The sequence below is a fragment of the Schistocerca cancellata genome, chromosome 4 (assembly GCF_023864275.1).
Source record: "Schistocerca cancellata isolate TAMUIC-IGC-003103 chromosome 4, iqSchCanc2.1, whole genome shotgun sequence".
NCBI lineage: Eukaryota > Metazoa > Arthropoda > Insecta > Orthoptera > Acrididae > Schistocerca > Schistocerca cancellata.
In genome coordinates, this window is record NC_064629.1 from 544299887 (window position 1) to 544316876 (window position 16990).

At 39.3% G+C, this 16990-nt stretch overlaps 1 protein-coding gene across 2 annotated transcripts in view; it reads left to right on the top strand.

The window, feature by feature from the left end:
- The window catches only part of LOC126183231 (protein MON2 homolog), a 222524-nt gene that overhangs the window by 144622 nt on the left and 60912 nt on the right, over positions 1 to 16990 (top strand). For both annotated transcript variants that reach the window (XM_049925015.1, XM_049925016.1), the window contains exons 22-24: positions 1800 to 1962; positions 2044 to 2190; positions 14645 to 14773. In XM_049925015.1, the coding sequence (XP_049780972.1) occupies positions 1800 to 1962; positions 2044 to 2190; positions 14645 to 14773 (439 nt within the window). The remainder of the gene's footprint in view (positions 1 to 1799; positions 1963 to 2043; positions 2191 to 14644; positions 14774 to 16990) is intronic.

Consider the following 16990-nt stretch of genomic DNA (forward strand, 5'->3'; position numbering starts at 1 on the left):
ATTGTGCCATTGTACAGCCTGTAGCACCGTGCTTTATGGTCACAGTATGTAATATGGAGACATGGAGCCACACACATTACGAGAACTGTGAAACATCCACCTTGTTTATGGAGCAGTGGAAAGTAGTGGTTGAAGAGCTCAGTGAATGTACCATGAACATCACTTTGTACGGAGATGTCTGCATTATGATGTGTTTACTGCAACCCGTGATCAACAGAATATTGACAGCACGCAGGCTCAATGCAAGCAGACCATGGGTGATGCGTATGCTTACCTTTAAGGAAGACATGCTGTTACACTTTGATAACAGGCCTGAGGCAAGTACATGAGCCATCGTTGCCAAGTTTGTAATTCACTGTAGTTTATTGCTGAATGTGTTGTGTGAATAGCTGCTTTATCCCTCTTAACCTTCTTCAATACAGGCACTGGGACTGGATGATTATCCACGTTGGCTTGAGTTTGTATGCTGGTGTCTGCCACAGGCTAATAAAGACTCTAAGTTTGTGGAAGCTGATTTGTTTATGATGAGGTTCAATGTACTTGGGAAGGCATGTACAGTTATAACAACTTGCATGTATGGGTGGATGAAAACCCCCATACAACAGTTGTGGGGTCATCAGTGACAGTTTTCAGTAAAAATGTGGATCGGTATCATGGGTGACTACTTGTTTGGGCACTACTTATTGCCTCTTCAAATCAGATGGCCAGTGTACAGACACTTCTTGCAAGAACATCTGCCTGAAAGGGAGGCTGTGGTTCCAGCACGATGGTGCCACAGCACACTTCGGAGAACCAGCACATGCTCCATTAACCTGTAATTTCAGAAGTCAGTGGCTCAGCCAGGTAGGACTTGTAGATTGGCCTGCAAGAGCTCTGGACCTCACCTCATTTCTTCTTTTTCTGTAGCTAAATGAAAACCAAAGTGTATTCTACTCCTGCATACTTGGAGGAGGAATTAGATCTGAAAGTTCTTGCAGCAGCCCCACATATACAGAACACATCACACATTTTCCATCGAACATGGAATATCCTGTAACATCCATACTGAACGTGCTGAAGTTAATGGTGCTCATTTTAAATATGTTTTGTAACGCTGATCAGGATTATAAAGGGCTGAACCATGTTAAACATTGCATTGTTCTATTCTTGATCACACCCAGCAACCCCCTGGATACTCTGTATTCTCGCAGTATGCATTTCTGTATATATATACATAAAGATGATGTGACTTACCAAATGAAAGTGCTGGCAGGTCGACAGACACACAAACATACACACAAAATTCAAGCTTTCGCAACAAACTGTTGCCTCATCAGGAAAGAGGGAAGGAGAGGGAAAGATGAAAGGATGTGGGTTTTAAGGGAGAGGGTAAGGAGTCATTCCAGTCCCGGGAGCGGAAAGACTTACCTTAGGGGGAAGGGTATACACTTGCACACACACACACACACATATCCATCCACACATATACAGACACAAGCAGACATATATTTGTTTCTGTCTCAATCATGTCTGTCAGTTTGGCAGTTGAACTTTTGATCACCCTATAGGTTGTTTGGTTCTTCATTTTGGCAGTAGTGTGTTACAAATGCCAGTTACAAGCCACTAATAAATAGTCAGTATGTCGGAGCTCAAGTAAGAATGTAATGCCAACATTTAAACAATTGAGTGAAAAAGTTAGAAGGTAATGTGAAAACTGAAGCTCTTGTAACTGTGGGCTTAATGTTTCATATTAATTGAAACTGAAATATAGTTATTGTTTTATGCTTTCAACTTTTGTTGTTCTTTTTTTTCATATCTAGGTTTTCAACAACAGATCTTCTGAAACTTTGTGAGATTCTGCAGAATGCAGTGGCTATTCCTGTTTTGGGTGACATATCTCCATTTGTTCTCCCTACTGTTAGTGATGCTGGGCTCACACAACTTCAAGAAGGTGTTCTTCACTGTATTGAGCTGCTGAAAAAGGTTTGTACAAAATACACACAGCATGTGAAATACTATTTCCAGTATAAGAACTTATTACTGATTCATGCTGTGCTTTTCCAGGAAGCATTGACTGGCCAAAAAAATATGAAGAAAATGATTGCACCAATATTTGACCAGCTTCTAGCTTTTAGCAAATATGCTTGCCAACCTCCCGTTTTTGGGAAGGCAGACACAAAGAATGGAACGCAAGTAAAAGGGGCTGCAATGGTTAGTATTCACATTGGATAAAGAAATAATGGTGTTCACAACTGTATAACTGATGTATGTTATAAAAATCTTATGCTGCTTCATATACTTCAATTTTTTGCTGGTAGCTGCAGACTTTTAGACAAAATGAAATTGCTTTTTTTCAGCTGTCTACTTACCCTATTTACCTGACGGTAAGATGACCCTGAGTATAGGATGACACCCCCCCCCCCCCTCTCTTTGTTAAGTGGATTCTCAAGGAATTTTTATTTTTAAAGCATTCTGACTAGTCAAATTTACAAACTCTGTTATTAATGTGAAGTATCTTAAAATCTGCCTAAACAGTTAATGCTATCTGTTGTAAATAGTCATGGTGTTTTCTTTGATAGAGTATGTGATACTGAAAGGCAATTCATTTTTCATTAAAACCTGTGGGAAGTCATTGAGCTAATATCGTTCTGCATCTTAATGTAAGCCCCACCCTCTTTGTCATCATTATGCACCAGTTTGTACTTGCTTTGAATTCTGCCACACATGGAATTGGAAAATTCCTCGTATCTCCAGCAGCTTCATTGGGATAATGTCTCAGGTAATCGGGAAATCTTAATTGTGTTTCTCTCGCAATATAACGTGCCACTCCAATTCATGAAACTTTCCCTAATTTGGTCCCCTGAAAGTTCAGCACATAGAACTGGTGAACTATAATTCTTCATCTGATGCCACTTGCCAACACTTGTTTCTGTGATATCTCATTTTCTTCCTACTGCAAGTTGTTTGTGGTCCCTGCATTATGCATTATGCCATGTGTCAGGTGTCCTGTGTGAAAATATTTATGTTAGAATTGCTGTATCTCTTATAGAAATGTGTACTATTACTGGACATTTATCCATTTGTAAAGTCGATTTCAACTAAATTTAGATTCACATGAACTACAATTTAAATATGGTAGATGTTTATAAAAAGCAAGGTATGTGAGATGTATTCCCATGGTTGCTGCCCACTTGCCACTACTCTGTCCACTTTCGGCTATGCTGGTGCTACTGTACCCCCACCCACCTTCCTCACACCATCAAACTAAATCTGTGTGTGACCTCAACTACTAAAACTTCATCTGTGAATGTAAGACACAACCCCTATGTAAGCTGTTATACAACATAAAAACATTGACTTTAGCATCCAAAGCTTTATCAGCAAATGTAAGACAATGCTGTATTTTTTCGAATCATAAATTCAGAAAAATCCATATCTTGCAGGTGGGTAAACAGAGTAAACAGTTCTCTGAGGAATCACACTAATGAATAAGCAAAAACACACATTTGCCATATGGTGGACAATTCAAACATTGAATTAGCACATAAACAAGAAATGGAACTAAGTAGCTCTGCTTGCGAACTTCAATTCCCAGGACATGCAAAACACACCTACACCTTCAGCTAGATTACCCCAATGTTGTGGTCTGACTTGTATGAGGGAGAGGGGAGCCACTGGGAGAATAATGTGGTTAAGTGTTCATAGAGCTGTAAACTCAACTAAACAGATGGTACTAGAAACTGTGTGTTGAAGCTGATGGTTGCATGGGACGGGGTTAGCAAAGTTGTGTGCAGAACAGCAACTGTCAAAGACTGAGGGCATTGCATAAGCAAATGATGTGTTGGAGGGGCACTTCTTACCTACACATTTCAGTGAAACAGGTATTGTGGGATAAGTTTCAGATGGCACTAGTTGTGAAGCAGCTTCTTAGGTCAAGCATGCTGTGCTTTGCAGTACATATTCTGCTACTGGGTGGTCAAACTTGCTCTTGGTTCCAGTTTGGCAGTGGCCATCCATAGAAACTAACGAACAGATAGTAGTTATTATCACATAAAACATCCATGAAATAATTGCAGTGGAGCTTGTAAACTATGTTGCTTTCATAGGCAGCGGCATTTTTTAATGGGATTGATTTCACCAGTGACAGGGTGAAAATAAGAGGGTCATTCAATAAGCAATGCCCCACATTTTTTTAAAAAAGCCATTAATATACAAACATGTTAGTTGGTGCTTCACATTGTTCTGTGCACAGGTGAAGTTTGACTCACATTACAAGCAGCATGCTGTTATTGAATTCTTATGTGCAGAAAAAGAAACCGTGGTGAACATCCGTAAATGTTTGTGTGCAGTGCATGGGAGTGCTGCAGTTGATAGGAGTGCAGTTGGGCAATGGGTAAAGCAGGTTACAGCTTCAGGAAATGCAGAAACAGAGCTCCCTGATCAGCCATGCTTGGGATATCTTGTCATAGCCACTGCTCCAGACATGCTGAATCGTGCGAATGCAGTTATTCGTGCCAACCAGCGTGTCGCAACTGGACAGTTGGCTCTACAGTTGTCCGTCAGCATTGGAAGTGCATCTGCAATGATCGAGACTCTTGGATATTCAAAGAAGTACTCTCGATGGGTTCCACGAATGCTCACAGCAGACCACAAGATTCAAAGAAAGGCCACTTCATCTGAATTGTTGGGGCAGTTTGAGACCAACGGAGAGGCCTTTCTGTCATGGATCATGACGGGGCACAAACGCTGGGTGCACCACTTTGTGCTAGAAACAAAAAGGCAGTCTATGGAGTGGCATCATCCTCATTCACAACAAAACAAAAAATTTAAGACAACCTCCTCTGCCGGAAAAGTCATGGTGACAATCTTCTGGGATTGTGATGGCGTCATTCTCGTGGGTGTGATGCCAAGAGGGTCAACCATCAATTCAGAGGCTTATGCGAAGACTGAATAAACTCAAGAACTGTTTCCAACATGTTCTATTGGACAAAAATCCAGCAGAAATCTCGCTCCAACACGATAATGCATGCCTACACAAAAGTTGTGGGGTTGGTCATAATTGCCTCATCCACCCGTACAGTTCAGATCTGGTACCCTCAGACTTCCATCTCTTTGGACCGCTTAAAGATTCTCTATAGGGAACACACCTTGAAGACGACAAGAGTGTCAGTCAAGCAGTGAAAACATGACTACACCTACAGGACAAGAGCATTTACCAGCAGGGAATACATGCTCTCCCATAATGTTGGTGTAAGGCCATAGAATGTGATGGAGACTACATATAAAAATAGGACATGGACAAGACATGTTGGTGTATATAGTCACCAAATTCTGGCTCTTAACAATAAATATGCTCTGAGAAAAAAATGTGGGGCATTAGTCATTGAATGACCTTCGTAAGATGTCTTGGGTGTGTGCATGAAACAAGTCTTGTACCTCTGTCTTTCACATAGGTATGACACATGTGCCAAGGGGTCAGAATCAGAAGTGGCGTAAAGATGTACTAGGATATTTTAAAGTTTAAGTGGGGTGAAGATGTTTTACCAGCTTCAGAAACTTTGTGTCTTAATCTATCTTATTTCCCTTGCGTATCCTTGACCGCAAGTCACTGTCGAATGCGACTTGGAAGTAGGAATTATTTTCTCTCAGTACTTAAATTGTCTTGCAATTTTTATTGCTGATACACTGACTGGAACAATTAAGGATGTGGATACATGAATTCACAGTTTGCAAAGGTAAACTTTTAATCTAATTAAACATTGTAGGGGGATATTACTTTCATACAACGTAATGTTCTTGCTTATGTTACAATTAGAAGCTGCAATTTGCATGAAACAAAGCAACCATTTGGATGCACTTTAATAACTTCTATTATGTCTTGACTACATTTTTATTTCCAAAATCACCTTATACATTTCGACATTCTGTCATTTTCAAAGGCAGTGTTATGTCATTCATATAAAATTATTCATTAGATACATTTATCACATCAAGTTGTCGATCAACATTTGCACTTGTTCGGTGTCTGAGACTGTTAACGTGATACAATGTATCTAATGAACAATTTTGTATGACTGACATAACACTGCCTTTGAAAATGATGGAATGTCGAGATGTGCAAGGTATTTTTGGAAATAATCAAAGTGTGGCCAAGACGTAAGAAAAGTTGTTATAATTAGAAGTAGCACTAAAATACTGTACAATAGTGTTTAGTAATGTTAAACCATTTTGCTGCATTACTCCTAAACTGGATGTATACCTTTGACTTCTTTGTACTCCAGAGATCACTTTCTGCAAATTCCATGGAATACGACTAATGTAATTTAATGTAGTTTTCATTTGTCATAACATCTGCCGGCACCGATTTTTTGAACAGGATAGCATGAATATTATCCATGTCACTGCATTTTCATTAATTCCATCGCACCACATTACACCCATTTCATTTCAGTTAACTTAATTTGGTTGATGTATATATTTATGGTAGGGTCATATCCATTCATCTAGTGGTGCTATTCCTGAAAGAGAACGTCTGGTTGTGTGTTCAGAAAATTATGAGAATAATGTAAAAGGCATTGAATATATGGGCTGGTGTTGAAGGCATGCTTGAATGCCCTAGTTCGATGAACCCTCTGCCAGGAACTTAAATGTGATTTGCAGAGTATCCATGTAGATGTAGATGTAGATGTTGATTGTGACAACTGCTTGTTACAAACAGAAGCTCCGAATTCCAATCTTGGTCTAGCCCAAGTTTTCATTTGCCACAACTTGGCATAATTACTGACACATATTGTGCCATATGATTCTTTGAGCTCAGATTACTTCCTGTTTTATGCAGCTTTCTTGAAACAAAAAAAATTTGGAAATTTCAAAATTTTCATATTATACATTGAAAACCATCATTTCTCTAAATAGTAATGAGCTTTTCTCTCATACTGGATACACAAAAGAAGACATGTATCTGATAAATGTTCTGCAACATAGATGTAAATAACGTTTCTTTATTTATGCTGTTATTTCTGGAAAATCTCTTTCCCATTATTCTGTGTTATTTGCTCCTTTGCTAGATTCTTCCCTATCTAGACAGTACTTCATTAACTTTCCTTTATCATTGTGTAAGAAACGTCATTTCCTTTAATTATGGTGCATTCCTAGTTGTCTAAGGTTTGTGCTCGATTAGCTGCATACTTTGTTTTCCATGTTCCTGTCCTTGCACTATGTTCCTTATTAATTTTTTGTATCCAGCACCTTACATGCATTTTACATCTCTAGATACATTTTTGTCTGTTCATTCTGTATGTTATGCTGTACATAGTACCAGATTCCTCTGTTCATCCCCCTAATCACAATTATTGTGGTCTTCTTGTTTGGTCTGATTTCCCTTCCCTAGAATATGCTGTGGATTTCTTCATTTATACTGTGACCTGTTAGCTACTACTCACCTAATTTCTCATCATTATCTGTGAGCTTCAGTAACTTACATGAATGTACTTTTCGGTGCCCTTCTTAAGCTACTTGCTCGGTCTTTCAGTTTTATCATTTTTGCTGTGTTCAATGTATCTGTTGAAATAGCACCTTTTTAGTTCATAATCTCTTTTCATTATGTGTCTTATGCTGGTGCATGGGCTAGGTATGTGACTCGTGGGTACTGGAGCCATTGAAGTGCAGCATACGAAGAAGATACTGTGGAGGTGTGGATTGGGAGGCAGTGAGAAGTCGGTGGGCTAGTAGGTTAGCAGCGGTGAGACCTGTAGGGTTAAAAGAGCAAAGAATGTATTGCAAAGATAACTCCAATCAGTGTAGTTCAGAAAAGCTCTGGTACAGGAGGGAAGGATCCAGATGACACAGGTTGTAAAGCAGTCATGGAACTTGAACATGTGCTAAGCAATATGTTGTGCCACTGGATGGTCAACTCTATTCTTGGCCACAGTATTTTGATGGCCATTCATTCTGTTGGGCAAATGGTTTGTGATAATGTCCACATAAAATGCTGTGCAGAAATTGCAGCAGAGTTTGAAACTGACATGGCTGCTTTCACAGGTGGGCCTGCCTCTGATGGGATAGGATGAGCCTGTGATACAGAACTGGAGTAGGATAAGCTGGGCGGGTGAAGTTGGCAGGTCTTACTGTTGGGTTTTCCGTGATGATATGATCCCCATGGCAAGGGAATGGGAATGGCGTACTGCTCTATGCCAGTACCACTCCCAACCACTTGTTGCAGGGGTGATTGGTCTCCTTTACTCCTAAATAATTTTTTCAAGTCATGTTTTGGTCTTTGTGCCAAGTTTTAAGTTGGTGCCTGCATTTATAGCTAGAAGGATGTGTGTGATAAGCAGTAACCTTATTTTCTGTCTAATGAGCATATCTTTTTGTGTAACCATATGTTTTCACAGGTATTAATTTATATCTTTCTGCTCAACAATATCCAGTGTTTCCATGATGCAGTAATCAGCTGACCCTTACTCAAAGTAACCTGTGTTTTCAAATAAAATATTTTATGTTCATCAAGGACATTTTGTTGATCTTTTATGACAGATAAAAGCTTTGCACTGGGCTTGGACTTCTTTCCTCTTTCACAGATGGTGTTCTATTGATTGGGTTTTATCTATAAAAGGAAAAGGGTTTGTTTCAATTTCTGCTCGTATGTCCTTTTAAGTGTTCATACATTTCAGAGTACTTAATTCAGAAATGTTAGCCGACTGTCTTTGCAAAGTGAACCATCATTGCTAAGTATGAAGTGAAGCGTACATGGGAATAGTGTTTTAACTGTGAGGCGATTGCTGTTACTCACAGATGACAGGACTACAAGGGAATAACAGATTGATGACATTCCCCATGCTAATATCTTTATTCACTCATTTCACTTCCATTGACAGCCAAGATTCATCTCTCAAAATTTTATTTATTCCAGAATCTATGGTCCTAGAATTGTGCTTAATTTGACAGAATTATTTTTTTTTTTTTTTTTTTTGTTTGATTCAAAATTTATGCTTCTTGTTTTCTTCATTTTCATTATTGCTGTAGTTTACTACATATTGGCCTGCAGTGAACATCCTTGAAAGATTCATTTACTTTTGCTAGTAGGCAGTCTGCTGTTCTTTTTTTTATGTGTACAGTGTTGTTGTCATCAGTAAAGAATAGTTTTGGCTGTGTTTAACATTGTCTGGAAAGTCACTGATGTGTATCAAACTATAGTGATCCCAAGAAACTATCTCAAGGAAATGCTTATGATACTGTGTATTGTATCTCAGAAATAGTTAATACAAAAAATTACTCTATTGCCTATGCCTTCTTTTCCCCCTTTACCATGTTTTCCAAATATGATCAGAACTATTCATTTGCCACTATACTTTCCTATAAAGGATAGTTGTAAAATATGCAGTTATCACCCAGAAAAAATGTAATTAATTTTTTGTTTTGCAGGTACACATCTATAGTCCTAGTATAAATTGAAATCCTTACTTCCCGGTACTGTAGCACACTGCCAGGAAAATGAAAAGAATATGACACAGCCCATTGACAAACTGGAGATGAACTGCACCATTTGTTTTCGCTCCTCTTGTGGTGTGCTACAGTATTGTGGCATGAGAATTTCATTGTGTTTAAAGACTGCAGACACGACGTATGAGAGGAAAAAAAAAATTATTTAACTTTATTTTTCCAAAGTGATACTTAAATCTCTAAGATTATCTCCATATGTTTTCAACAAAGTCACAGGTCTCTGATAGATCTAAAAATATGCCTTTAGGAAACTGAGAGAGTGTGTAGTGAGCTGTCATCATGTCTGCAAGTGCATTCTGTTGGTTGTGTCGTAAATAGAACATAGAATTGGTCTGTTTGCATAATACTGAGCTTCTTTTTCCTAGTGGAACGTATTAAGTGCTTCTCAGTTTGACTTCTATGAAGATTGCTTTATGTATAAACCCATATGTGGTACAACACAAGTGTTGTTCAGTAACAATAAAACATGGAAACTTATCCTGGTTGTATTGTCTACGATCCTGTCCAAACTTTTAATTACCTGTCCAATAATATTCTACTTGGAAAACAAAAATTTTGTACCTTTACTGGCATACATGCGCAGATGGAGTTTTGCATTCATAACAGGAAACAGTGTGTCAATTTGAATAATTTCATTGAAGTGCACACATGGTCTGTCTGAATCATACCCAGTCTTTGAGTGTGAAAAATATATTGTATACTTGGTGGGATTTAGACCACAATCCACTTGTGCCACTATATATTTAGGCCACTGATCCTTCCTCACCAGGAAACTTCTCTGAAAGATTTCTTTGGGAACAGTCTATAGCTTCATTCTTACCTCCTGCATTATCTCGTCTCTACTTTCAAAATTAGAACCTTCAAGAATGTTCTAAATTTTGGAAATAACCAGAAGCTGCAAGGAAAGAATGTCTCCCATTGCCATTATCAGATTTTGCACCTTCTCAACAACAGCTGCTTTGTGAGTTATTTTTTGACCTTCCATATTGCTGGCTACTCTGTTGGGGTGTGACCATTTTGGAACTGGTTTTATACCAATCTTTTTATTTGTGTTCCACCATGACATCATCTTCAAACTTTTACTGACTTTTACAAATTGTTTTCCTTTGAGAATCATCATGGTGCAGAATTTTTACAAAACACATTTAGTCATCTCGTACAATAAATACGTGAAACACTTTGTGACACAACTGTAGTCCATGAGTGAATGACAAAGCTGATGACAGAGAAAAATCAAAAGTGCCTACATCTATTATGGATAATGACATCATCAGACTGCCATTACCTTGCATCAGAAAATTTAGGGTTGGATACTGAGCGCGCTTGAACGTGCTCACCCCCCCCCCCCCCCCCCCCACACACACACACACCATAAAATAGGGACTACCATGAGGTTCAATGTTGGAGCCACTAATGTTGCCAACCTACATACATTAAGTGCTGGAAAAGTCCTAGGTAGAATACAAATAATGGAAGGAATAACAGTAATAACACTCTATATAGTTCAGACGATGTGCGATTGACAGGCACATAAACAAACCTGAAATCCCCATTAAGCTCAGACAGTCCTGTATTTCACACCTATTTCGGCCCATCACCAGAAGGGTCATACACAATGTGATCAAAAGTATCCAGACACCTGGCTGAAAATAACTTAAAGGTTTATGGTGCCCTCCATCAGTAATGTTGGAATTCAATATGGTGTTGGCCCACCCTTACCCTTGATGATAGCTTCCATTCTTGCAGCCATACATTCAGTCAGGTCCTGGAAGGTTTCTTTGAGAATGGTAGTCCATTCTTCACGGAGTGCTGCACTGAGGAGAGGTGTTGATGTTGGTCGGTGAGGCCTGGTATGAAGTTGGTGTTCCAAAAGATCCCAAAGGTGTTCTAGAGGATTCAGGTCTGGACTCTGTGCAGGCCAGTCCATTACAGGGATGTTACTGTCATGTAACCACTCTGCCACAGGCCATGCATTGTGAACAGGTGCTCGATCATGTTGAAAGATGCAGTCGCCATCCCCAAATTGCTCTTCAACAGTGGGAAGCAAGAAGGTGCTTAAAACATAAATACAGGCCTGTTCTGTGATAGTGCCACATGAAACAACAAGGTGTGTAAGTCGCCTGCATGACAAACATGACCGCACCATAACATCGCTGCCTCCGAATTTTACTGTTAGCACTACTCATGCTGGCAGATGTCGATTCACCAGGCATTCGCCATACCCACACCCTGCCATCAGATCACTACGTTGAGTGGAGTGACAAATCGCGGTACACAATGTTTTTTCACTGTTCAGTCATCTAATGTTTACACTCCCTACACCAAGCAAGGTGTCGTTTGGCATTTACTGGCATGATGTGTGGCTTATGACCAGCCGCTCAGCCATGAAATCCAAGTTTTCTCACCTCCCGCCTAACTGTCATAGTACGTGCAGTGGATCTTGATGCAGTTTGGAATTCCTGTGTGATGGTCTGGATAGATGTCTGCTTATTACACATTACAACCCTCTTCAACTGTCAGCAGTCTCTGGCATGTACACTTTTGTGCTGTATGTGTCCCTTCACATTTCCACTTCACTTCCTCATTGTAAACGGTGGACCTATGGCACTTTAGGAGTGTGGAAATCTGGTATTCTGCTCTCTCATGATGACTGATGACTACTGAGGTCACTGATATGGAGTACCTGCAGTAGGTGGCAGCACAATGCACCTAATACGAAAAATGTATGTTTTTTGGGGTGTCCGGATACTTCTGATCACATAGCTTATCTTTGTGGAAGACTTGGGTGCAAGACCTGCACTATTCACTCACCTAACATGACCTATTCCAGCCCAGGAACATGTCAGAGGCAGGGAAGGTAGACATGTCGTGTTCCAAACTATATTATAACTTCTCCACAGACTTTTATGAGGGATTCGCTACCAACCAGTAGTCCACCTGAATAAAGACTGCTGTCCAGCTGTGACCAAGAGCAAAGTTGATAGCACAATGGCAGAGAATACTGTTGAGCACAGCTTGCTTGACTTCTGTGGTTGCTTCACAATCCATCCCTTGTGGATCTATCCTCAGTTTCCACTCCCCTCCCCTGCCCCAGTAACAGCTCACTGAGATGTAGGTGGGAATTTTGTGTACAACACTGGCATGAACTACTTACACATGCATCCCACCACCACCACCACCACCACCACCACCACCACCACCATCCGTGCTGCTGCCGCCACCCCACCCTCACATGCAAGTTAGTGTTTTGACATGCTGAATAGGAAACACTACTTACACCACTTTAAAGATGGCGGCAAGTGAAGTTATTTGTATGGGAGTTGTATAACTTCTGACCAAGAAACTTAAGATGCCATTGATATAGGAAAACACAGACTCACAAATATTGGGAATGGCAATGGGTATCTTGTAGGAATTGTTTGGGGACATCCAATAAGCTACTAAGGAAGCTATCTGCTCAGGATGGTGTTTAGTTCAAAAATCATTTTTGAATAAGAATTATCAATTTTGAAATCGTTTTGAGTTACATTTCTGACTCTATACAGAAGTGCAATACATGTATGTGAGATGCTGCACCAGCTCACATTAAGTAACATGGTGATATCTGACAACAGAAATAAGAGTATAGCATTCCAAAGTGTGCTATTTCTAAATTTGGATGTTAGCTACAATATAGTTAATGTACATTGGAAATCAAGGTTTCTGCTGCAAGAAATACTATGCTATCTAATTTTAGAGTTATTCAATGTGCAGACAGGCCACAGGTGCTGTAAATATTAAATTTTCTTTATCTGTACAGTACTTAATTTTGTAACCAAATTTGCACAGCTGAACAGTCATTACTCACTGAAAGCAGGAATAGGAAATTGTTGTATTTACATAGAATTTCAATATGGGTCAAGGATAGCTTTAAATTTCTAAAACCACAAAATATATTTCCATTTCACCATTATATTATTATTATTATTATTATTATTATTATTATTATTATACTGAAATAAAAAATATCTATAAGGTATTGATTGTTCTGCTGCAACATGAATCTCACTAAGTTCATACTCTGTTACAATACTTTTAGGATCCATTTCATCACTTTAAACAATGGTGTAAACTTTATTACAAGTTAGTGATAATAAGGAATTGCTGAATGTTATAATGAGATTCCTATTATACAATTTGAAACCAATTTGCCACGTCACAAAAAATCTATTTATGCAATTGAAGATGAAGCCCATAACATTGTGTAAGTTAGCATGACAGTCTGCAAGTAGGGTGTTGGCATATGTACTGGTAGGGGCGTGCACTTGTATGTAATACAAACCTGTGAAAACCAGATTTAAATCTCCTCTAGCCCCTTTTTTACGCCCGTGTCCCCATGCATCCCACTTCAAAATGCAACTTTCCCTGTCTGCTCACTTGTACCACATTAGTGTTGTGTTTCCTTAGTGTCTCTCCATTCCAGTCACCACACTCCCTGCCCTCCAACTCTACTTTCCCATCTTCTGATTCCTTCATTCACTCCTCCCAACAGAACCCCTCACCCTATTTGAGATGTGATGCCAGAAAACTATAGCTTGATGGGACAATGAAGCCACATGTGTGCTTTTGTTAGCTTTTTAGCTTCAAGGAAGAGCATTACCTGAAAGTTTAGCGATGTTTTCTATCTTGTTTTTGTGCTTGTTGGCCACTTGAAGCATTGACTGAATGGTGAGTGGTTACCTTTACTTCTTTCATTATTTGTAACCTATCTGAGTGCCCTTCATAAATTTTAACTGATGGCTCAAAAATTATAAATTTACTGGTAACCCACTCACATGAATCGAGTACCTAAACACAATGATACTAAACTCAGCTAGAATGGTAGCTAAACGAGCCTGCAACTGGGTTACAGCAAACACTTTCAAGCCTTAATCCCATGATGATTCATATTATGCAATTTCAGATGATACTATTGACCTTCTGATACTTAGACATGTTTCATTACATAAATGAGTAATGAAACATGTCTAAAATTCTTTAATGTCCTCAAGTTAACATGTAAAATCAGAAAATTTATCAAAAACCTTTATTCTGAGTTTTTTCCTTCTATAAAATTATCTAAACATATAAAGGGTATTATGTTTTAACTGTTTTATTATTATCATTATTATTATTTGTGTCTCAGGGAGAGTGGATGGCTGTGAATTACATTCCATTTGGTGAAAAGGCTTTGACTATGGCCATAGAGTTGTACAGAATCACTGCTAGTGATATGTCTGTGATAAATGCCTGTGTCCTGCACAAAATTATTTGTGTAAGTAGCTCAATTTCCTGTTACATATTGGATTTTTCTCGTAGTTTGTGTGTTAGTTTCACGTGTGTGTGTGTGTGTGTGTGTGTGTGTGTGTGTGTATCACTCACTCATATGAAAATCTTTTTTCAGTGACATTATTGAGTGTTTATAGTTAAAGTAGGTTGTAAGCTTTCATAGGTCAGTGATGAGTGCTATTTTTATTGGACTGTTAATGTTTTACAAACATTCAGGATGAAATCTAAACTATTATGTAGTGTACCATAATGATCTGTGTTGGGCTGCCGAAAGTGATGTTCAAGACAGGAGAGACATTCTTTCGATTTCCAAGTCTAATTTTGGAATAGTGCATCTAATTTTTGGCCTGGAAAATCACACCGAACCTAGTCAAACTGTAATTGCTTTTATAATATTTTGATGTAAGAGCAGAAGAAGATGGCCAGTCATTTCAAAAGCAGATTTGGCAAATCCCAACGGTCATTAAGGCGGATGAACCAGAGTGGTGTCTGTACTCCAGTGGAGCGGCCACAAAAGTCGTCCGACCCAAGTGGGGCGGCCTGATGACATCCTCTAGGGCTAACCACCTCCATCGTAACCACACTACTGCAAATGCAGTAACCAAAGTTGAAACTTTGGCTTGTGAAGCTGTCATGAAGCATATGATAATCACAAATATACCCCAGGGGGCTAATAATCCCTCGTTGACCGAGGTCAATGTAAGCAGGCTAGTGGATTCTGGGGAGCCTGCATCATGTGCGAAACAAAAGTGTGAACCTGCCAGTACCTCAAAATCCAATTTAAATCACGGACACAAACTCAGACTGAAACAGGCTTTTAAAATGGCAACCATAAACATACAATGATGAAGGTGGGCAAGCTAAAGCAAGCTCTTGACAGTATGAGAGAACTTGGGATTGGCATACTGGCACTACAGGAAACAAGATTCAGGGACAAAAGCATGATGGGATCAAAGAGGTATGTAATTCTGAAAGGGAACCCCAGTGTTGGGGGGCCAAAGCAACCATTTATATTTGGCACAGCCTTTGTAGTAGATTATAGATATTTGGATAGTATCACTGCGTGGAAGGGCATAAGCAAGAGGCTGTCATATCGGACAATTAAAACAGGAAACAAAACCTATACAATATTAAATGCACATGCACCAATAAATGATAAGAACAAAAAAGATAAAGCAGTAACTGAACATTTTTATGCCACTTTGGATAAGGTAGTTACAGATGTGGACAAAAGAGGTGTCCTATTTTGCGTGGAGATTTTAATGCGCAAATAGGCACAGAAAGGAAGTTTAGAGGTCCTGTGGGAGATTATCCAGCCCACAAGAGAACAAACAAGAATGATGAGAGATTAGTGGACCTGTGTAGGAGACACAAGATGAGAATAATGACACCCTTTACAAAACTAAGGTAAGCAAGAAAAGAATGTGGGTCAGCCCTGGAAACAGGATTGGGGAAAAACAGCTAGACCATGCAGCAATCTGTGACAAGAATCACAGAGAGATTATGAACACAAAAGTGAGGAAAAATAGCAGGATGGAATCAGATCACTACCTTGTCGAAATAAAATGCAGATGGATACCCAACAGAGCATGGAAACAGAGAACCATAAACACTCACAGAATCGACCTAGATCTTCTGAAAAAACACAGAGCAGAGTATGCAAAGAGAATGGTAGTTCAGAGTGGTTGGAAGAGAGTGAGGCATATGATGGAAGAAGAAGCAGTGCGACTGGCTACGAACAACAAGAAAAGGAAGCGTGAGTGGTGGACAGATGAATGTGAGAACACAGTTAAGACCACGAGGAAAATGTGGATGAAATGGCAATCCTGTAAAAAGCAAGAAGACTGGTCAAAGTTCCAGAATGCAAGAAAAATTGCTAGCAAAATGATAAGAAATACCAAGAGAAGTAGATGGAATGATAAACTTGAAGAAGCAAACACAGCCTTCAAGAAACACAAATCACAAGTCTTTTTCAGAGAAATGAAGAGCAGAATTAAAGGCTTCAAGGCAAAAGAACCCTTTGTAATAGGACAAGATGGCACAATAAAAATTAGCGAGAAAGAGGTGTTCGAGGAAATGGCTAGGTATTTTAGGGATTTGCTGAATGCAGCACCACTGACAGTAAAGTGGACACACTTATGCTCTAGGGATGAAAGCAGAATAATCTAGACCATGCGCCCACCAGGGCAGAAGTAGCAGAGGC